This window comes from Bos grunniens, chromosome 3 (genome assembly GCF_055505025.1).
Source record: "Bos grunniens cultivar Pamir isolate PY7600 chromosome 3, Bosgru_T2T1.0, whole genome shotgun sequence".
Lineage (NCBI taxonomy): Eukaryota > Metazoa > Chordata > Mammalia > Artiodactyla > Bovidae > Bos > Bos grunniens.
This window is the reverse complement of record NC_141167.1, coordinates 96,334,323-96,358,515: the sequence shown is the minus strand read 5'-3', so window position 1 is coordinate 96,358,515 and position 24,193 is coordinate 96,334,323. Positions and strand designations below refer to the sequence as shown.

At 39.8% G+C, this 24,193-nt stretch overlaps 1 protein-coding gene across 7 annotated transcripts in view; it reads left to right on the top strand.

The window, feature by feature from the left end:
* SPAG17 (sperm associated antigen 17) overlaps positions 1–24,193 on the top strand; it is a 283,690-nt gene that overhangs the window by 57,874 nt on the left and 201,623 nt on the right. For 6 of the 7 annotated variants that reach the window (XR_015160805.1, XM_086392104.1, XM_086392103.1 and 3 more), the window contains exons 4-7: positions 3,985–4,116; positions 18,001–18,187; positions 19,681–19,875; positions 21,720–21,901. Coding sequence is in view for 6 of the 7 variants with exons in the window: in XM_086392104.1 (XP_086248230.1) it covers positions 3,985–4,116; positions 18,001–18,187; positions 19,681–19,875; positions 21,720–21,901 (696 nt within the window). In the remaining variant the exon portion in view is untranslated. The remainder of the gene's footprint in view (positions 1–3,984; positions 4,117–18,000; positions 18,188–19,680; positions 19,876–21,719; positions 21,902–24,193) is intronic. The other variant, XM_086392106.1, reaches the window with a different exon arrangement.

Here is a 24,193-nt window from a genome sequence, read left to right as displayed (position 1 = left end):
CAGATCTATAGACCCCACAGAAGTCCTATCTATCTATCTATCTATCTATCATCTATACACACACACACACACACACACACACACACATATATATATATACACACACACACACATACATTTGCACACATGCATATATTCAGTTCCCCTGGGAACCTTTGGAGCAGTTCTAAGTGTTGTCCAGACTGATGCCGTGCTTACTACTAATGTGGGGAGGATCCTCAGAACGGGATGAAGAGCGGGGGAGAGGGCTGTAGGTGGGCCTGATCCCCAGGAAAGCAAAGAATTTGGCTCATTTGGTGTGTTTTTGTTGGATCAGATCATTAGACAGTAAATATGACATAAATCTTTGAGGCAGGCCAGTGATATACAGTGAAATGCTTTTATTTCTTAGTGTGCTCAGAATCACAAACTTCCTAGAAGACAAAGGGCATCTACCTTCAAAATCAGACCTTCACACAGTAAAACACAGATGTGTCTTCCTGCCTCAGCTGCACTCTTTGAAGCTAAATTTCCTCCACTAGACTTTTCCAGAACTGAGCACCTCGGGTACGTTGACCTGGACATCCCTCACAGCCCTGGCAGGCCCCGTGGCCTGGCCTGAGTAGGTCTAGGAGACACACACAGGCCTTGTCTGGCAGCAGTTTTTCTCTATTTAACAAGTCTCACTTGCCTGTAAGACTCATTATTTTAAGTTTCTGACTCATGTCAGGATCATTTGTTTGGTATTTTGACTTGATGAGTACCCAGGTTTCAACCCACTGAGGACTTTTTCTGCCTAGTTCTGGAAACGGGATTTTGTCTAATTACACCATAGCTCTGATCAGCTCACTGTGTCCTTTTTCTCTTATATCCCTCATCCTCCCAAGACCGACAGCCCTTGCCATCTTACCTCCCCAACACACACACACACACAGACGTACAGAAATACACACACACAGATACACAGATATATATACAGAGAGACACACAGATACACACACACACATGGACTAAATACTGGACAAGTGGTAGTCATTCAGTTTTGTCTGACTCTTTGCTACCCCGTGGTCTGTACACAGAATTCTGCAGGCAAGAATGCTAGAGTGGGTTGCCATTCCATTCTCCAGGGAATCTTCCCAACCCAGGGGTTGAACTGAGGTCTCCTGAATTGCAGGCAGATTCTTCACCATCTGAGCTACCAGGGAAGCCCAGATACTAGACAAGAAATGCTTAAAATTCTGAAAGGTTGACATTTTGATTACTACTTCAGTTACTACAAGTGAGGCAAGAAAGGGAAGCTTTTCTCAAACGTTACTCGAGAAACTGCACCACCTTTTAAAATCCACACATATTTTTTTCTTCCTTCAAAGATGTACCCTTCAGACAAAGATTTCTGAGGATTGGTTTTTCATCTAAGATCCAGTTCCTGGTGGGTGGAAGTGTGAACTGTGGGGTGTGAGAAGAAAGATTTTTCAGTAGAAATTCATTTATAAATAATTTTCTGTTTCTACCTCTCCAGGGGATGACTCACATACCATAAACATTTTCAGTCTAAGATTTTTTTCAGAAGAGACTTTTAGTTACTTTAATTACCCCCAGGAGTCATATGATCATTCCCTTTGGGGGAAGCACAGAAAGACAGTGGCACGTGTGGGAGTCACATCTCTTCCAGAAAGGACAAGCTTACTGGTTGCTCATGAGGCCACGTGCACTGCCGTGTCCTTCTCCAGGAGTGTGGGCATCAGCATTGAGTCTCCCTCCGACTGGGCCTGTTCAGGGAGGAGAATGCCTCCTTGGGATTCGCCCTGCCACTGCTCTGATGAGCTCTGTGTCCGTGAGAACCTGGGTGCCCTGCAGCTCCTCATCTCCCCATTTCACAGGAGGATATCATTCTTATTTTGAGGCTTTGCCAGCTTTTTGTTTTAAATCCAGCTCTCTACAGACAGTTTTTTGATGAACCAGAAATAACATTTATGGCCTGAAAAATACCTTTCTCTTGGGAAGTTTTGTTGTGCTTTGAGTACATTTTAACACCATGAGGTAACATTCACAGGGACATGGGGATAAAAAGCAATTCCAGAGACATCCCATCCATCACCGTGACGCCAGGCAGGCTTCACCCACACCACCCCAGACGTAGGTAAATATCCTGTTTTCACAGATCATCAGGAAAAGAGACCCAGGCCAGTGTTGACTTCCCTTCAACACTGTCATTATATTTGTATCACAGGGAAACACCCCATGCTAGACTGCTCTGAGCCTTACAAACTCAGAGTTGTATATTTTGAACCAGATGTCACAAAGAAGCCTGATTGTCGGCACAGTGTTTAGCTGGTATTATTGAAACATACCATTTCAAACCAGATACACCTACCCTTGAGACTGGAACCAATCGGACTGCTTTCATTTTATATGTAACTAACTGTCCAACCGCTCAGGATTCCCTTGTCTCTCGAGTCTGGTCATCATTAAATGGTGAGGTTCTGCAGGTGTACCCTTATGTTTTCCAGCTCCCAGAAATCACAGCCATCATGTCCCTTTCCCTAAATCGTGTTAGCAGGAGCAGAACTGCCATAAAAAGCAAAGAGCTCTGTTTCACGGAGAGTGTTTGCTTAGACACACGCAAAGCTTTCTGACATTTGGTCTGTTCCGTTGGTTTTTGGAAACAGCAGCTTTAAAGGAGTCCTCCCCCTGGCTTTCCCCTCCTGCGATGCAAGGCAGGAAACCCCGACGTGGTCTCCAGGCGGTCCAGTTACATTTTGGCTTATGATAATCCACAGGGCCATCTGCAGTTAGAAGCAAAATAGCCATCTCCCTTCCTTTCAGCTATTTCCCTTGGCAAAGTGAAAAGTCCTAAGGAACCAGATCGGTCAGGAAAGCCCTGACCAAGGACTGGTATGAACCTCAGACAAGACGCAGCCTGATGAGATGCAGTGTGCGCGGTCATTGTCTGAGACGGGAGGCTCTGAAATTGACACCATATGCGCCCTGAGGAGTAATTGCTCCAAGGGGGGAGAAAAGCAACATGTCAGAACATTTTAGTAACACCTAATTCATCCCGAGATTATAAATAAATCTGATACTTGCTTAAAAACAAAAGTCGAGAAACACTTTGACTAGATTACTTTTGTGACAGTGCTTCCGGCCGCGGTGAACTTTATTAGGGAGACAACATGAAGAAAGAGAAACACGTAACAACTTTTTATGGTATATTTTACATGATTTTATTTTTTTTGCAGTAAATAAAGTGGTTATAGGGCTCCAAGGAAAAGGGCCCAGATGTTAGAGTTGTGTGAAATTTAGGGGAAACAAGCTGTAAAAAGCATAGTTATAAAACAGGCTGTCAGTGCCACACATCTGGACAATACAGCTGTATGTTCCTAGTGGCTGTCGTCACCCAAAGAAAACTCAATAACCTTATTTCACCCCAATTAGGCTGCATACCAACAGGATCAACATTAAATTGCAAGGGAGTGGGGGTAGGGGAGCAACATTCGCATGGCGCCTCTGTGTCAAACAGCTTTTATCTTTCATTTGACTTTGGTCACCAAGAAATAAAAGACTGCTAACATAGCCATTTCACTTTTTATAAAACCCTACTTAATTTATAGCGTCCTAATAAGTCAAGGTTTGACAGTTTGGGCTATTGGCTGTGCCAAACAATAGACTTTCTGTAGCATGAAACTGACCCGCCGGTCATCCTGACACCGAGCCCCGCCTGTCTTTCCTCCACCCCTCTTTGGGAGTCTGAGTCAAGCATCATCATGGGAAGCCCTTATTGGAAAAAGTTCATTTTCAGACAACCCAATATATTTCGGGTAGAGGGTAAATGCCTCGCTTTATGGCATTGGGGCATTTTTCCCTAATTTTTTTGGCCAGCATTGAGGCACCTTTGCAGTAAGACAAATATTACAAAATTCAGAATACCATTTTGTCTTTTCATCACTGACAGACATGCCAAAGGTTATAAAATGCCACTTTCCTAATAATTGTGTTTCTTCATAGGTGTTAACGGCAGCAAAAGCAATTATGGACAGCGGAGAGAAATTAACCTTACCACTGATAGGGAAACTCTTGAAATTTCAGCTTCTTCAGATTAAGTTAAAAGACCAGCAGCGCCGGGAAAGCGAGAAGAAGGTACTGGGAGGGCAGTGGTGGGTTTTCTAAACCAGCAAGAGTGACTGAGCTGCAGCCAGGTTCTCTGGGGCACTTCCTCTCTCCGTAAGCCTGCCACGAAGTGTTACCTAGCACATTTAACCGTCACCTCAACTTTCCAGGGGAAAGTCTATCCAAAGAGCTAGTGGAGGAATTACATTTTCTCAAAGACAAACCCATTAAAAGTAAGTTCCCCTGAAATGTGACAATATTCCAGGGCATGTGGCTGAGGTCATTTTTATGGTAGTCTGTTTGTACGCTAGGAGCAAATTAGGGAACCAGAGGACAGACACGGAGTCAGGAGAATATAAAAAGGTGAGAAACCCCCGCAAAGTCAGGGTCTAACTATTTTAAATATTTTACGTGATATTCAATAGAGTACTTATTAAAATAATAGGCTACAACTGTACCTTCCTAATAATCTAAATATTTCAGCAGCAAACCATCACTTCTACTCCCATATTATGTACCTGATTATTTCTTCACATATAGATTTTTCATTTGCATATGAAGTCAATCTGTGTGTTTTCCAAAAATTTGTGTTTTTCATCTGAAAAAAAAAATATTTTAAAGTCCTTTTGGCAAAGTGATGCCAGTTGCAAACCCATTTGCTATTTAACCCTTTGTCAAAATGAGAAAAGTTTTTCTTATTTTCCAAATTATGCTGAAATATTTTTGGAAAGTCAAATGCTTCTGTTTGCACATGTGTAATAAGTATGTGTGCATTTGTTTGTATGAAATGCATTTATAAGTAAATTGTTTCTTTATGCCTCTAAATGGGAGCGGCAAAACGAAGTCATGGAAGAAAAAAAGAGAAAAGTGAACACATTCCAATAATACCTACTTCCTCTTTGTAAGACCACCCACCTCCCCAAATTTGGCTTTCCTGTTTCCACTGAACTCTTGATGGGATAATCACAGAAAAAAAAAAAATAATACCACCTTATATTTGTAATAAAGGGCTTTATGCTTTTCAAAGAGATTCCCTATTTAGCCTCTTACTAGGGTGATATATATTGTTCCCAGGAAAATTCTACTTAAATGGACACAGTTGATGGTACAGTTTTCCATCTGTATGAAGCTCTTTCTATCGGGTACAGGAGATTTGTACCTCAAGCAATACTCAGGGAACTCAGGGATGTTAAGACTTGGCAGAATAAAAATTGGAAAATTTGAAACTAGTATAGAAACAGCTTTTCTTGCCTTTTTAAAATTCCAGTGTCACATGGGAATCTGAATTATAAAAAGTAGACTCTGAGTCCTCCGAAAATTCTTACACCTTCTATTAGCTTTGTGCTTTCCCACAGCACCTACAAATGTAAGTTACTTGCTGAGTGTTGATTTACTTATTTACTACCTGTTTTGAGTCAGTAGTTGTGATAGGAGTAGGTTTTAGATTTCAGTCAACAAATTTTAAGTAACAATAAATGGGATATCCTGGAAGCCGAGGAAGTTTTTACAGCTAACAGTATAAAATTATTTCTGCACTGTTATTTCTTTGAAATGTGAACAAAATAATAATGCAGTTATAAAATTCTTAAGATACAGAAATAATCTTTTTGTTGAAAATTTAAGAATCTTAAGGAATTTTAGATTTATAAAAATAAGAAAGTAATAGATGCATAAAAGAACTCTTTGAGCAATTAAGAGACAACAATTACATAATCTAATCGGTATCTTCATTAGATTGGATTCCCAAAACATCAACCCCAAAATCTCTGAGTTGAAAACACACAAGCCAGTGCTAAATAAATGGATGAAAACTGAAAGGAAGGGAGTACTCTCCAGAAAAGTTATCTCAGTGAAGGCAAGACTAAGGGAGTTGTTGGAGGGGTGATATAATCTATGTTCATTTCAACAATGCTGCCCAGCAGGTCACTTAAAACAATTGAGGTTAATGCTTGTCAGCCAGGGAATTGAGCAGATAGCAAAATAAGTATAAAGCATGAAAACTGATGCTACGTTGTGGATTAGAAAATGAAAAAAAGAAAAGAGGACTTTATCCAGTTTCTTCTTTCTGAACCCCTGGTGAGATTCTGAGATTCCTGCAAGGAGTGACTCTCTCGTTAGCTTTTTAACATCAACATGATATATAGTTTCTTTCTCTCAAATACTAGCTATATGTTTACACTTGTACAACCCAGAGTGTTTTGTTTCTTCTTTGTTGAATCTTTGGAATTGCATTTTTTAAAACAAATGCTTGACAATTATTCATAGCAGTAGTTATAGAAAATACTAGGGAGACTATGTGGACAAAAAAAAGTAATATAATTAGGTCCCTGTCCTTTTTCTCCAATGGAAAAAAATGTATGTACACTACATATTTGATTCTGTTTTAACCATCTATGCTTAATAATATAGTTCCAATAGCCAGATACAGTAAAATATCATTATTTTAGATTCCACTAATTTTAATCATTTATAATACTTCAGACTATGCTTAACATTGCATTTTCTTTGTCTATGAAGAAAGTATGCTGGATAATTAATATTATAAAAAATAATACAAGGAAGATATTTCTTGAAGAACAGTTTAGAACCCTTTAGCATGTGAATCTCTAGGAGACAAATTCCTGCCTCTAATTGTAGTAAGTTGAATATATTTTGAAACTTTTATCTGTTTGGAAACATCTTGTTGGTTATTTCCAAACATACATATCATGAAGAAAATATACTTTATTTCTAGAAATGTATTTTAACATTTCAGAACTTCTGAATATGATTCTTTCATATAATTAATCCCAAATTAGATTTTATTTTATCTTAAAATCTGAATAGGAGAATGTTTTGCTTGAAATTGAATTTTCCTTGCACATATCATTATCTGAACATTTATTGTGCATTTTTAGTTATATCATTATCAATTTGTTGTTAATTGTTAATTTAACAAACATTTATGGAAACAAGCATTTAGAGAAACAATCTACTGGGACATATATTTTCATAAGGTTCATTATAATTTTAAAATAATTGATTGGTTTCTATTCTGAACCAGGTTTTAATTTAGTCATTATCTGAATATTACAATATTATTCACATTTTTACTTCTTTTTAATTACAACTTTTAGGTTATATATTAATTATAAACATTTTAAAAGCCAAAACACTTCGTTGTGAATCAAAATATTTAAAATATATTGAGAATTCAGCTAAAAGAAAACATTTAATCGTGGAAAAAATTTAAATGACTATAAAACAAACAAAAAAATTAACTAATTTAAATAATCAGCCAAACTAAATGTAGTCTGTATATCTGAGCTGAGTTCAGAACCTTTGGATAGGTTTTGGGGAAAGATTCAAATATATTCTAACTGTGCTTTTAAGTTGTGAATTCAAATAACCAGTCCATATTTTCTTAGATATTTTTTGGCATATCTTTTATATAAAAGCAGAGCAGTTCTTTCTCTTTCTGACTTATCTACTTAATACCAGTTGCCTTATTTTTCGATGTCCTAGAACTGAAGAGAAGGAAGACATGCAGTTAGGAATATGGACGGCTGGTATTGGTAAACTTTTCTTAAAATAACTCCAAATTAAAAGCACCTAAATTTGATAAGATATCATGATGAAGCCCCAACAGCCCAGAACCTACTCCAAAGGACTGACAAGGAGAAATTAGGATAACTTTCATTGACGTTTTCCAGCTTACTCCAGTTAAAACCCCGAAACACTGGAAACCAGCCAATGTAATGCCATTTTGTATGTGTGTTTTGTTTTAAAAGAAAGGCCATAGGGACATACCAGGAAATTACAGGCTGGTTAGTTTTGATTCAGTTGTGGTTAAAATCTTCAGAAACTATTTTAAGAAATCAAACAGAGGAAGAGCAGAAACTCAGTTTAGAGGGACCCGTGTGGTTTCTGGAAAGGAATAACTTGCCTCACTAACTGCGTGGAATTCTTTGAGGCTGGATAATCGAAATGAGGATACTACCAACAGAACTGTTGGATCTGAAGAGCTACAAAATTCAGTGATTCAGGGTAAATCATTGGCGGTTTATCTGTAAACTAGAGCAGCGCTTTCCTAATTGGGATGCTATTAATTAATGAAACCTTTTACAGACTTTGGGAAAAATGTAAAGAAATATACATATTTAAAATAGAATAGTATTTTGAAATACAAATAGCTACTGTTACAGGAGCTAATAACAGTAATTAGCTACTATTATTGTCTGCTTGGCACTATACTTAAGCTGTTTACATCCATTACATCACTTAATCCTTTAAATGACTCTGAGGTACAGAGTATTATTCTCAATTTGCAGATGGCAAAACTGAGGGTGTGAAAAGTTAAGTAAATTTCCAGTGGCTGAATGGAGATGGATCTGGGATTTAAATCCAGAACCGTCAGACTCTAAGATCACGTTCTTAACGACTGTACAAACCCCTTCTGTGTCTCAATAATTATGCAAAATAGAACTTTTGGCTGGCAATCAGTAGAGAACTTCCCAGAAATGCCTCATTATAGGAACGAATGACTACTCAGTGGGATCTACCAACTTGCTAATTACACTGCATGCAAGTGGTAAAAAAATCCCACCTGCCAATGCAGAAGACATAAGAAACACAGATTCGATCTCTGGGTCAGGAAGATCCCCTGGCGCAACAACCCACTCCAGTATTCTTGCCTGGAGAATCCCATGGACAGAGTAGCCTGGCAAACTACGGTCCATAGGCTCGCATAGAGTCGGACACAACTGAAGCGACTTAGCACGCATGCACAACATTCTGAGGTTAAGTGGGGGAACTGCTCAAAGAAACCGCCTATTCCCAAGGGAATCCTGACTTCTTATCCAATCTCACCACCCACCCAGCCACCCTGCCCAGAAATGAGCTTGTCTTTGGGGGAATCTCTTAGAACTAGATTTACTGGGATTCCTCCAAACGTCCTCAGCCCTTCTCTCTTCCCTTCTGGATGTAGGATAGCATTGGCCGAATCACAAAGGATCCTGCAGGAGACAGACATCAGATAGACATCAGACCTAGATCTACCCACCACCACCATCACCACCACCACACAGACATGGCTATGTCCTGATTCTGTGGGTGAAGAATTGCACCCTGAAGATGGCACTATGGCACCCCAGGACTTTGTGCAATCTCTAGATTGTATCATTTGGTCAAGTGAACGCAGGACACTTGTAGGCTTACCTTTCCTACACCTCAGCAGTTCTCTAGGAAAGCAAGGTCCTGACTCAATCCCATGCATTGTCTTTTCTGTCTGGCAGGCATGCAGGGAGGGCAAAGAAATAGAAAGTATAGAAAAGGAATAACAAAATGTTCATAACGCCACAACCCTATTACAACTAATGTTAACATTTTGGTATATTTGCTGTGTTTCTTTCTATGGATGTGTTTCTTTACACAGCTGTAATATTTTAAAAGTTTTTAATCCAGTTTTATTTCAGTTAAAATATACCATAATTTTTTCTCATTACCACAGCATCCACACCTACCATTGTTATTGGCTAGGTGACATCCTATTGACTACCATACTTAAAATTCCTTTATTGTTCATCATCTCCATTATTTCTGTATTCTTTCATAATAAACAATGTCATGACGAACAATCTTATCTTGTAAAATTCTTCATATTTTGAATAATTTCCTTAGTATAGGTTCATATGTGTATTAGTTGCTTGGTTGTGTCCAACTCTTTGTGACCCAATGAACTATAGCCTGCCAGACTCCTCTGTCCATGGGATTTCCCAGGCAATAATACTGGAGTGGGTGGCCATTTGTTTCTCCAGGGGATCCTCCCAACCCAGGGATAGAACTCAGATCTCCTGCATTGCAGGCAGATTCTTTACCATCTGAGCTATCAGGGCAGCCCTAGCCTAGGTTTATAGATATGGATTAATTGAGCCACCAAATGTTCCCACAACCTTGTGTCTCCAGAGTAGGTTCTAGAACCATTTAGTCCCAAGTTCTCCATTAAAAGAAATCATAAATAATGCCCTGTTTAAATGAACTTTGTGTTCGCTTTTTAAAGATGGAGGAGTTTCATGAAAACAAATCTCTTTAATATTGTTTAATCTGTTTCTTTCAAACTTATTTGACACCGTACATTTCTTTCAGTCCGTCTTGTCCTCTCATCATCTGTGGTCAATAGATTGTTTACGAGATGCGTAGAATGATGTTTTGAAAGAGAATTGAGTAGCACTCTGAAGATAAATCCTGCTTCTCAGAAGTCACGTGATAATGGAGTGACTTAGTCACTTAACTTCTATGACATCTTTTCTTATCAATATCCTTAATAATATTACCTTGAGAATCTTATGATAGAACATATATTGAACACAAATTATACACAAATATGTAGATGTAAGAGTAAGATGAAGTATTCCCAGGTGGCACGAGTGGTAAAGAACCCGCCTGCCAATGCTGGAGACCTAAGAGACGTGGGTTTGATCCCTGGGTCGGGAAGATCTGCTGGAGGACGGCATGGCAGCCCACTCCAGTATTCTTCCCTGGAGAATCCCATGGACAGAGGAGCCTGGTGGGCTATAGTCCACAGGGTCACAAGAAGTTGGACACGACTAAAGCAATGTAGCATGCACACACAAGATGAAGTATAGATATTTATCAGTCCCACTGACTTTTACCATTTCCCTCCCTTCTACTGTGAAAAACAACAGAATGAATACCCAGAAAAGTATTTGAATTTTGGTATTAAGAAATCATTTAGAAATAAAATATAGTCTAAAATACTTTTGAAGTGTCAAATAACTAGTCTGCCCAATTCCAAAGAGGGAGAATTTTGTATTTTAACCTTTAAAAAGTGAGAATAACAAGATTAAGGATTCTAGGTGGGTGTCATTTAATACTCAGCTGAGTATGTGAAACCCAAAGACTCTTTTTTTGGTTATTGCTAGGACAAGAGCCCCGCATCTGCTACATAGCTTAACTGGTAAGAGACCTCTGTGCCTGTCCAAGATCTTCTCACCATAGGAGGCATCCAGATGCCTTTTGGAACCACTGCATTTTAAAGAAAATGTACTCTGTAACAAACCTGATTCCTCCTTCATATGCAGGGGAGCCTGTGTTCCCCTCACATTGTAGAAAGAAGGGCTATTGAATACACCCCCCTCCTGAATTTTTTGTCTTAAATTGGCAAGGGTTTCCTCTGAGTTTTTCAAGTTGTAAGGAGATGACCATAGAATGGGAACATGCATGTCATGTTATTCAGAAGCAAGAAAGCCAGAAGAGGTTGGTGCAAACAAGTTTTAGCTTATGATTTAGGAGTAGGCTCAGCAAACCTGGTTTACTTCTCCCCACTCCTGCCCTCAGATCCAAAGATATAAACCCATAGCGGGGAGGGGCTTATTCAGAATGAAGAAAAGAAAGGGAAAGGGAAGGTATAGATAGGAGGTGATTTTCCTGTGATTAGGGCTTGGTGGAAGAGGATGAACTTTTTGACCAAAGTAGATTCCTAGGGGGCAAGTAGTCAATCATTGTTCAGAAAAAGGGACAAAGGGACTGCCATGGTTCAGCTCGGGTGTGGAGGGAAGGAGATACAGACAGGACACAGGAGAGGAGCAATTAGACCATCACTAGAGTCAGCCAAGGGGAGCAGTGGGGACTGAGTAGGGCAAACAACAACATGTTCAGAAATGTACTGAGGATTTCTCTGCCTGCCTCTGACACCTCAGAAAGACCCAGGTGTTTTCACTTGCTTCTGTTCTTTACCAATTAGTGTCTGCACACCAGAAAAGCGTGTATAGAGTTACTATGAGAAATATTTTACATAGCAATACTGTTTGATATTTTATCAATTAAAGGTACATCATTGTTAAATGGAAAATGCAGAGCTTGTGTAGAGGTGACAGTAATGATTACATTAAAATGACGCCAAAACATAATTTGAAAAAAGGCATTAATAGCTTCTTTACCCATCTTCTCTGGATGGTGGAACTGTGAATTTTTTTGGTAACTCCTCAATTTTTTCCTAATTTTTCAATTATGATTATTTTCATAATTTAAAAATGTTACCTAAGGAAGTAAATCAGGAAGAATTTTTTTGTGAAAGGAGGGAGATCAGTACTGGTCATTTCAGTGTTAATGGAAATAAGTTTAAAAGATGCTTGTCTCCAGGGTATCAAGTTTGGCCTTCCTAAGGGAATGCATTCCCTGGTGGCTCAGATGGTAAAGAATCCACCTGTAATGCAGGAGACTTGGGTTCAATCCCTGGGTTGGGAAGATGCCTTGGAGAAGGAAATGGCTACCCACTCCATATTCTTGCCTGGGAAATCCCATGGGCAGAGGAATCTGGCAGGCTACAGTCCATTTTGTTGCAGAAGAGTTGGACACAACTTGGTGACTAAACAACGACAATGGTCTTATTGAGACACAAATGACCACCACACTCAGAAAGTGATTTTGGAATGATGGAATATTAATACATGTATAAAGGTCAGTGAAAGAAATGAAGGTGAACTTCAGAATAATTTAACCCAAAACAGTTTCTTCTGTTCTGAAGATCACCCTGCGATTTTGTTTGAAATGATGGTTGTAGAAGTTTCTGGAAGATTTTGTTGGCCAACTTGGGACTCTTCTGTGATGAGCCTAGCTGTCCACCTCAGAGCTGCACAGGAGTTTTTCACTCTAGTGGACTCACCATGATCAGAGGCATGGTTAGGAGAGCGTGCACAAGTTTTACCAACGCCTCTGAGTTAATTGGACTCTGTGCCACTGATCTGGGCTCTGGTTCCTTTTTAAATGAGCCTTCTCAAAATTTCTAATAAACTCTCCACACTGGCGGAGAGTGAGCTTTCTTCCCCACTTTCTGAGATGACTCACATTATCTTCTCTAGTGAAACCTCCTACCTCATACCTGCCCGTCCTGAGTAGATAACTTTGCCTCGTCCTTCGCTTGAAAACATTGAAACATTCCCTCAACACATCAAGACCCCTCTCTTCCTTGTACCCACACCCAGCCACCCATCCCAGCTTTGCTCCTTTTATTAAACTAAGAAATTGCCTTTCTTCCTATCAAAGTCCAATTATTGACACGTTCTCTTGATCTTACCCCACCTTGCTTCCTCAAGGAGTCTCCCCAGTGACTTCAATGTCTCCCTGTCTGCTGGAGCATTCCATCAGCCTGCAAACACAACATCTCCTGATTTTACATATGTACATATTAATATATACACACATCGCTTTATATTATACTCCTCTCCTGCTCACTCATCCATTGAACAATCTCAGAGCTCCAGTTTCCCTTCACAAGCTAACTTCTTTTTTAAGGGTTTTCGCTTTTTATTCTTCTTTTTTTTAATACATTTAGATTAGTTGTATGCTTTACTTTTTTATTGGAGTATAGTTGATTTACAATGCTGTGTTAACATCTGCTATATAGCAAATTGATTCAGTTTTACATATATATGCATTTTAAGATATTCTTTTCCATTATGACTTATTATAAGATATTGAATAGAGTTCTCTGTGCTATACAGTAGGACCTTGTTATTTATGCATTCTGTATATACTAGTTTACATCTGCTAACCCCAACCTCCTGCTCAATCCCCACCCCAGGCCCCTCCCCCTTGGCAATCACAAGTCAATCCTCTATGTCTGTGAGTCTGCTTCTGTTTCATAGATAGGTTCGTTTGTGTCATATTTCAGATTCCACATATAAGTAATATATAGTATTTGGCTTGTCTGTTTGATTTTCTTCACTTAGTATGATAATCCCTAGGTACTTCCATGTTGCTACAATGGCATAGCTTTGTTCTTGTATATGGCTGACTAGTATTCCATCGTGTGTATGTATATATGTGTATATGTATATATCATATCTTCTTTATCCATTCGTCTGTTGATGGACGTTTAGATTGTGTCCGTGTCTTGGCTACTGTGAATAGTGCTCACAAGGAAAGTCCTTGAGACAGTGGTCCACACAAGTGGTCACCCTACTATTCCTGCCTCCCTATTCATTGCCTCCGCCCTCCACCAAGGCTGCTCCCATGACGTCACCTGTAACCACCCATACTTTTCAGTTCCTTGGTTCTCTAGCTGCACACTCTGTACTTTTTCCCACTTTTTAAGTCATTTCTATCTTTTGCCAACATCTCCTCCTATACCTGACTGATAAGTATTGAAGTTTCCAGCATGACCCCAGCTTCACTTCTCATATTTCTTGAGAACTCTTTCCCCAAGAGTCTTATCTCTTCCCATGCCATTAACTACTATCTCTATGTTACCCACACCTGAACTTGTAACTCCAGTCAAATCTTTTTTCTTCTGGGAAGAGTACAATTGCAGTCAACTGTTTCCTTGTCATCTCAGGAGCATCTCAGATTTAACAAGATCATTCTGAATAGTCTGCCCACCTTAACTAAAAGCAATTTCCCATCCCAACACCTGTCTCTGTGAGTGGCACCATCAACCACCCTGTTACTCAAATTAAATCCTAGGCGTTATCTTTGTTGTTGCCTCCTCCTTCACTCCTCGTCTCTAATCTTTCACCCTGTAATTTCAACTTGCGCAACAGATCTTAAATCGTCCTCTTTTCTCCACTCTGCCAACACCTTAATCTGAATTACCATTAAGTGTTATCTGGACTATTTCTAGAATTTACTTACTGATCTCCTGCATTCCTATGTGGCAACTTCACAGTAAGCCTCCATTTAAAACCATTATGGTCTTTACCATTGCATTTTTAATAGGACGTAAATATGTGAATCCCCTACTCCAAAACCCTGGATGACCTGACCTATGACTTGCTTCCCCCTCCTTATTCTGGCTACTCTCTCCCTTGCCCACTCTCCTCCTGCTATACTCACTTCTTTTCAAGCCTTTGAGCACATTCATGTCCTTTATGACTTAGGGCCTTTGCATACACAATTCATCTTTTCCCCACTTCTCACCTGGATGACTCCTCATCCTTCAGGTCCTCACTCAAATGCCATTTCCTCAAAGGCCTTCCAGCACTAGCTTCTAGAGAGTGGTGAACTGTGTGTCTATTACTATATCAGGTTTTATCCTTCATAAAATGCATGAACATCTCTCTGTTCATGTGCTTTTTTTCCCCCTCTTTCTTCCCCAGGAGAGTGGAAACTCAAGGGAACAGAGCCCAGCCATATTTTATGGAACACCTTATATATGGGCTTCTCTGGTGGCTCAGACGGTAAAGCGTCTGCCTGCAATGCCGGAGACCTGGGTTCGATTCCTGGGTTGGGAAGATCCCCTGGAGAAGGAAATGGCAATCCACTCCAGCACTCTTGCCTGGAAAATCCCATGGACAGAGGAACCTGATAGGCTACAGTCCATGGGGTCGCAAAGAGTCGGACACGACTGAGCGACTTCACTTTCACTTTCACTTTCTTTATATCTGGTGCAGAGGGAAATGCAGAGGCTTTTCGTATCTCTGTACTTTCCCTTGTGCTTTCCTTGCTGCCTTACCCAAGGCTATTAGTGACATCTCCAGCCTCCGCTGTGTTTCCCTGTGCCGAGGAGCAGGTGTGGGGAGGTTGAGTTTCCCACCACTAGCACAACTGGTTCCAAATAGGGAAAGGAGTACGTCAAGCCTGTATGTTGTCACCTTGCTTATTTAACTTATATGCAGAGTACATTATAAGAAATGCTGGGCTGGATGAAGAACAAGCTGGAATTAAGATTGCCGGGAGAAGTATCAATAACCTCAGATATGCAGATGCCACCACACTTACGGCAGAAAGTGAACAAGAACTAAAGTGCCTCTTGATGAAAGTGAAAGAGGAGAGTGAAAAAGTTGGCTTAAAGCTCAACATTCAGAAAACGAAGATCATGGCATCTGGTTCCATCACTTCATGGCAAATAGATGGGGAAACAGTGGAAACAGTGACAGACTTTATTTTCTCAGGCTCCAAAATCACTGCAGATGGTGACTGCAGCCATGAAATTACAAGATGCTTGCTCCTTGGAAGAAAAGTTATGACCAACCTAGACAGCATATTCAAAAGCAAAGACATTACTTTGCCAACAAAGGTCCATCTAGTCAAGGCTATGGTTTTTCCAGTAGTCATGTATGGATATGAGAGCTGGACTATAAAGAAAGCTAAGCTCAGAAGAATTGATGCTTTTGAACTGTGGTGTTGGAGAAGACTCTTGAGAGTCCTTTGGACTGCAAGGAGATCCAACCAGTCCATCCTAAAGGAAATCAGTCCTGAATATTCATTGGAAGGACTGATCCTGAAGCTGAAATTCCCATACTTTGGCCGCCTAATGCAAACAACTGACTCATTTGAAAAGACCCTGATGCTGGGAATGATTAAATGCAGGAGGAGAAGGGGACAATAGAGTATGAGATAGTTGGATGGCATCACTGACTCAATGGACGTGAGTTTGAATAAACTCTGGGAGTTTGTGATGGACAGGGAGGCCTGGCGTGCTGCAGTCATGGAGTTGCAAAGAGTCGGACACGACTGAGTGACTTAACTGAACTGAACTGAACTGAGCAGCACAAGTGCTAGGCATGTGTGGAGAGTCCATGGGCATCGCTGACACAGCCTCCGGGTGCTAAAGCTAAACCAGGTTCTCTGGAACCATCAACATCCAGAAGCCGTGTGGAGGAGGCAGACACTCCTTTCCCCTCCTGTGCCAAGATTTGTTAGCTGGATGCCAAAACAATATATCTTCTACTTTCTTATCTCTACTGTCTTAGAACAGAGTTCTTCAAATTTGCTTCTAAGAACCCAGGAAAACACAGAGCCCCCACTGTTGCTACAGTGGTTTGTTTAGTTATGTTTGTGTGCTATTTTGTTGAACATGGGGAAAGTGAATAACATAAACATATTCTGGGTCTTCTGTATTATCCAATACTACCACATCATTTCAATGAACTCAGTCTATTTGTATTTATAACACATGAATGAAAATTGTAATTACATTATGAAATAATGTAATAACATAAACATATTCTGGGTCTTCTGTATTATCCAATACTACCACATCATTTCAATGAACTCAGTCTATTTGTATTTATAACACATGAATGAAAATTATAATTACATTATGAAATAATGTAATAACGTAAACATATTCTGGGTCTTCTGTATTATCCAATACTACCACATCATTTCAATGAACTCAGTCTATTTGTATTTATAACACATGAATGAAAATTGTAATTACATTATGAAATAATGTACAGAGGTTTTAGCAATTGTTTGGAAAGAAAAAATGGTTTAAAAAAAAAAATTAGGTCTTTAGTTGGTATGTGACAATCTCAGCATGCCCCAGAGCAGTGTATAATGAATTAGCATTGCCAACCGAAGTGTTGTGTTGATCTCTTTGAACATATCAGATAGCAGCCATTGATCCCATCTACATATTTTTTAAGCAGCACTGTGGAAGCGACTTAGCAGCAGCAGCAGCATACCAAAAATAGTTTGTTTTGCTAAGTTCCCAAAAGAATCCTTTAACAGTTAAAAGTGGTTGACACACTACTTAAACCAGGAAAAACTATCATAAAAATTTTTTTTATTTAAAATTTTTGTTTTGTTAGCAACCCCACATGTCTGTAAGACAAAAAGAGACCCCCAGCTTAGGCAACATGATAAACCTAAGTCCCTGCCATCACAATGTATTCAAGAGCCACCACCAACAACCTCAGTTGGCTGTTTATTAGGTCAAGCTTGGCTCCTTTAAGACGAATTCCCTTCAAGAGGGATGTGTATATGACAGTCTCTTAGCATCCACCCTTTTTGGTGAATTGATGTACCTTCTCACAGCTTAGACTCAACCTGAAATCTCCACTCTCCTGGCCTGAAGAATGAATAAATGAGTAAAGCAGTGATTGCATGAGATAAAGCATTAATTTACCTGATAGTAGAAAATCCATTGTCTGCTCACTATATGGTTTAATGAAAAGTATTCTGTCTTGCCAGGTCATAGAAGACAGATTTAAGATAGAAAAGGATAAAGTGAAAGCAAAATCTCCCAAGGAGAAGAAGTCCCCATCTGCCAAGGTTGCCAAAGGAAAGGGAAAGGACCAGCCAGAGGCAAACATCGCCGTGAAAAAGACCACCCAGTTAGTGAGGAGGGGGGAAGAGGATGACACCAAACAATACATTGGTCAGTGAGATGCTGCTTTCGCTGCTCGCCCTATGACCTGTGAACTTGAGAAATCATTCCAATCACTATGCTTAATCTTCCCCAGGCTTTCCCCTTTTTTAAAACCATAAATCCCATGTTCCCCATGACACCTTGGTAGAAAAATATTTCTACTTGCAATTCATTTATGTTTTCAGCCAATATTTCTTTAGCATGTGTCTTGCTATAGGCATATTTTCACAGTGCAAATAAAAGATGAAGTCACAAGCTTATTGTGCTACCAAGCAGCTTAGTGTCTGTTTGGGAACATTTTGAGAAAGTCAGAGACACTTGTAAGGCAAAGCAAAAGTAATTATTGTCACAAATGAAATACAATACCAATAAAATCAGACCAGTTAATTTGTGACTCATGTAGAGCATGTAGCTTCCCGACCTCAACTTCTCCCACTATCTGTTTGTCCTAGATAGAGCAATGAGAATTTTCTTTCATTTAGATTGTCTACATAAAAACTATTCAACTTAGACAGCTATGAGTTATTGCTCCTTTCCCGTGAATCTGAATGGAGCTACTTTTGTTATGCACATTGTATTTAAATAAGATGGCAGGTCTTCTCATTCTTTGCCAATTTGACTCCCATAATCTCTGCTCTAAACCTACTTACTTAGGAGCAATTATATTATGGATTTCATGGGCAGTATCAATACTGATTTGTTTTAGTAACTGAATAAAAATCACTACTTGAAGATCAAAAGTTTGTGCATCTGTTGCTGTATTTTTAAGTTGATCTTAGTGAACCATTGTGAGATGTAATGTTTTCATGCACCATCTAGTATTGATGTATGACAATTTTTCTCACCCCTCAGAATCTAACATTCTAATATAAATTCATGTTCTAACACTAATAGAACAATGTAGCCAGGATTAAATCAAGGAGAAAAATTTTAGGAATGTGCACAATGTATATTTTAAAATTGAATGCAATAAATAATATTGTTGCTACATAACCCATACTCTGCATCCACACCTATTGACATAAACACACAGAATGCTTTGGTAGGGAGTATGTTCATATTCAATATTCCCCTCTCCTGTAAACACCTCTACTTATAAAATATCACGAAGCTTCAGCTACTCGTAATTCAGGAGTAAAGCCAGATGTTGCTCAAGAGATTAGAACCAAGAAAAATTACAACCTAGACTTTTTTTTTCCCCCCACGAAAATCCAAACACATTTTCCATGACGACAGGCCCTCTGTATGTTTGCCTTTCTATTATGCCTTTGTCTCATTTGCAACAGTGATTTAATATTTTGTAAAATGGCCACGGCCTTCTTACTGGAAGGGCAATAATGAAAACCAGTCAACAGGACTGCATTCCAGCCAACCCCACTGCTCTTGGCAAGCCCCGGGGATGATAAACGCATGCATAATGTATGGAGCCATTGAACTGGCTGCGTGCAACCTGTTCTCTTTTAAAATGATGGCTGCTCTTCTCTATGGTATTTTTTGAACAGACGATGAGCCAGATGACGGTGCCCAGCATTACTTTATAGTTGTGGGCTTCAACAATCCTCAGCTATTAGCGATCATGACGGAGCTTGGCATTCCCATAAGCAGCGTGATTAAAATATCTTCAGAGAATTATGAACCTCTGCAGACACACCTGGCAGCAGTTAGCCAACAGCAGGAAAGTTTTCTTCAGCCAGAAGGTATGCAGTCTGCTAAGCAACTTACCGAATCCTTGAATATTACCCACTGTCCTTAAAGAACAAATACAACTTTCTGTCCAAAACATAGTCCTATGATACATATGTTATTAAATCCTTTTGAGACTGATTTGCTGTTTATGCTGCTTGCACTAGCCAGGTGTTGTAAATTTTGCAAATTCAAATCATACCCTGTGTTTCTATCCCTGTTCAGCCACAGAGAACATAGAGTTGGTTATCCAACTCCATTTCTCAGGAATTTTGATATATAACTTTTACCCAAAGCATGTGCTGGGTGGATCAACTGTAAAGAATCTCTTCTGCCAGCAGCCACAGTCACCAAATGGCCCTGGGGGGTGGTCATCACTTTGGATTCTTGCTTGGCTTTGCTACTGGTGTATTGCGACAAATCAGAAGGGGCGTGTATATTCCGGGCCTTGGACCAGGAAGCTATAGGATGAAGTTCTTCCTACACTGCTCTTCAGCTATTCTGAGCCTCAGGGTCTTCCTCTAAAGGAATTGAACCAGACGCCCTCTATGGGAAGGGAACAAAACTCTACTGTGTGGGTACTAGAATTAGGATTCAGCATAAGCTTCTGTGACCTGGAAGTTCATGCTCTTTTTGCCATATGCTATTTCACTTTTATGTTATTTATTAGTAATATTTTTTGCACAGGACTTTGTAACTTACACAGCCACATCCCAATTTCTATAACACGACATTTAAAAATTTGCCATTCCAGGTTAGAAATAGCTAACCCTGATAATAATAGCTACCATTTATTGGGCATAGGCCTCGGAACTTGGCTTAATGCTGAAGGCTTTAAGTGTGTTGATTCATGTAGTTTCCATGACAACTCTCAGAAGTATGTTTTATTATTTCCATTTTACAGGAAACGACTTTCAGTCTAGGGGCAGCTATTAAGTAAAAGAGTCAGAATTCAAATCCAGCTACTCCTGTCTCAAAGGCTAGTTGTAACGTTAAATATTTATTATTGAACCCAATGAGAAAATGCTGACTCCTCTGCCCATGGAATTCTCCAGGCAAGAATACTGCAGTGGTTAGCCATTCCCTTCTTCAGGAGATCTTCCCTACCCAGGGATCAAATCCAGGTCTCCTGCATTACAGGTAGATTCTTTACCATCTGAGCCACCAGAGAAACCCATAAGTTTCAGAGTCTTTCTATTAAAAAATATTTAATATATAAAAATAAAATCACAGAAAGAGAAACTTTAGAATAATGAGATCTTAGTAGTAGGACCTATTTAGTTATAGATGGAAAAGAAAAAAACAAAACATGTCAGACAAATTTTCAAGTGTAACTTTATGGAAAACTGCCATTATTTTACAGTCAGAGTACAAATGCCCGGAGAAGCTAGTAGCCATTTCAATGTGGCCTAAAGTTAACTGAAGCAGAAATCATGGACCCAGTGTGTTTTTAGCCACATAGGAAGGAGAACTGGATCACCTGCAGTTATGCATCAAACAAATGCTAAAATGGTCGAAAAGTGGTTTGGCAGGAAAACTTCTCCTCTACAGATACAGTGTAGGAGTGCTAGAAATATTGGCCATAGTTAGCTCCCAACATGTGTGACCTTATTATTATCTTTCTAGGCTTCAACTATAAAATAAAGGGGTGGGGAAAGCTCATATTTAATAACAATTTCAGCAGTAAAATCCTCTTATGTTTAATTATATAGTCCAGGTCCAAACACTTCTCAAAATTTATTTGTATTTTCTGGTGCTGTACAGACACTGGGCAATGTATATGACTCACCACAAGCACTGCACGTGGGGTGAAATTCAGCACTCTCATTTTGCAGTATAAACATGTTGCTCTTATTAGAAATAGAAGCTGAAAAACTGAAGAAAGAGAATGGCATAAAAGAACTTGAAATCTTCTGGAAGTACTTGGAGCCAATCCTGAATAACCAGAAACCAGAAACAAATCTCTTTGATGTCGCTCAGCTTGAATACACGGTCAAGGCTGACAAGTTTCCTTCTGACTGGTCAAACAGCGAGATGTTGGTTAGTACATGCATTAGTGAGACTGACTAGTTTGAACATGTGACACTGTGCTTCCATTTGCCCCATCTGTTCATTCCACAGATATTTATTGATCACTGTTTATAGAGACGGTTTTGTGCTAGGCTGGTTTATCTTCAAGACAATGGGCACATTGAATGTCTGATAATGGCTATAGCCTGATACTTCGGTTTTTAGTGTATGAATTAATGTCAAAGGAATAAGATGTAGATGAAGGTAAAGCATGGTAATTATTTTATTTGGTGATGTGTGGGTTTGCTTCATACCTTAAGGCTCTAGGCAGCAGAGTCTTAATATATATAAATTATGAAAATACTAAATTTTACAGTTTGTTGAATTATATTGTCTTTCTTTTTTATGTATTAGTTCAAGACATTGTTCTTCTAGGTCTTTGCTTTTATTGCCAAAATTGTATTTTTAATTTATTTGCCTGACAAGGTTTATCTTAATAGAATGACTTGACCCCCAGCCAACAATTAGCAGGCATTTCCTGGCATTTGTTGGCCCCCTGCTATTGAGGTACTTGCAGAAAGGCAAGACCAAAATCATGAAACAGAGAAGCAGTGTTCAAGATGCCACACATCTGCGTGCTCTGTTGTATGAAACACTCTGTTTCTTACTAATTCAGAAAAAGAAGAATTAGGATGCTCTGAAAAGTAATGAAATCTATCTATATGAGGGTGTTTTAAAAAAGAATGTTGAACAACTACTTATCACAGATGTTGGGGAAGATATCCATATCCAGGCATTCCTGTTATTGAAAAAGAGACCTCTCAGGTCTCTTTCTGGCTGACCACATGTCCCAACAAACAGGGAACCAGGAGTGTTGAAGCCCTTACAGGGTAATATGTGTCAGTATTGAAAGGACTTGAACTGAAAGCAGAGTCCCGGAGAAGGACCACATCAAGTGTGTCCTGAAGGAAGCTGGGAGAAACAGGATGGAAAGGGAGGATGAGTGTCTGTGGACAGTGACTGTGGGTAGCTCCCAAACAAAATGCAAACCTGACCATCTAAGAGGCAAAGAATGACATCAAATCCTGGAGTTTCTGAGCCAAAGGGTAGGCTGCTCATGACCATGGGTTGCCACATGGGCAGTTCGCACTATGAGAATCGCTGATTCTGTTACCTTGAGATGGATGTGCACTGGCTGAATTACGTGAAAACACTGGGGAGGGAAGCCTAGACTTGAACCTTGAAGGACAGAAAGGATTTGAATAAGTAGCGATGGATACATCAGGTTGAGTGACAAAGATTGTCAACGTAAGGTATTAGATGTTATCATGTAGAAACAGAACACTTAAGTCTCATACTATTGGCAACTATTGTTATTGTTGTTTAGTGACTAAGCTGTGTCCAACTCTTCGCAACCCCATGGACTGTAGCCTACCAGGCTTTTCTGTCCATAGGATTTCCCATGCACAAATACTAAAGTGGGTTGCCATTTTCTTCTTCAGGGGACCTTCCTGACCCAGGGATCAAACCCGCATCTCCCATGTCGCCTGCATTGGCAGGCAGATTCCTTACCACTGAACCATCAGGGAAATCTACCTTGGCAGTAGTAAGAATAAATCCTAGCCTAGATGGGAAGATCCCCTGGAGAAGGGAACAGCTACCCACTCCAGTATTCTGGCCTGGAGAATTCCATGGACAGATGAGCCTGGCAGACGACAGTCCACGGGGTCGCAAAGAGTCAGACACAACTAAGTGACTTTCACTCTCACTAAGATCCATGGAAACAAAGCTGAACGCAGCAAATCTGTGGCTGAAGGCAAAGCTGGTTCTTGTGAAATCCCTTGCTTTGCGTCACCCCATTCCTTCATCTAGATATCTTCCTCGGTCCTGCTTTGTCTTTCAGTCAAAGAAACTGCCTCCTAAACCTGAGCTCAGAAAAGAGTCCTCCCGTCCTTCACTGCTTCATGTTAAGTAGGGCCCTGTGTCTCTATCCCAGAGACACTGGCATTCCAGGTACTGTCGTACTGTGACTACTCCATCCTACTTTCTTGGAGTTCTAGATTATTCCCAGCAAATGTGAGATGTGTTTGGGAAAGAGGCTATCGCCCTGGGATCCTGAAACACCATTTCAAAGGCAGCTGTCTACTCTATCTTGATGATAAACCAGCTCTTCTTCCAAGAATTTAAAAATTTATCCTAACTTTAAAACTCACATCCACAAATGTAAGTTTTGTGGAAACTGTCCTCCTCTCATCTGGGCCAAGTTTTGGCCACATACCTGCAAAAGAACTTCTGTGCAATTTTGACTTAATAGAGCACAGG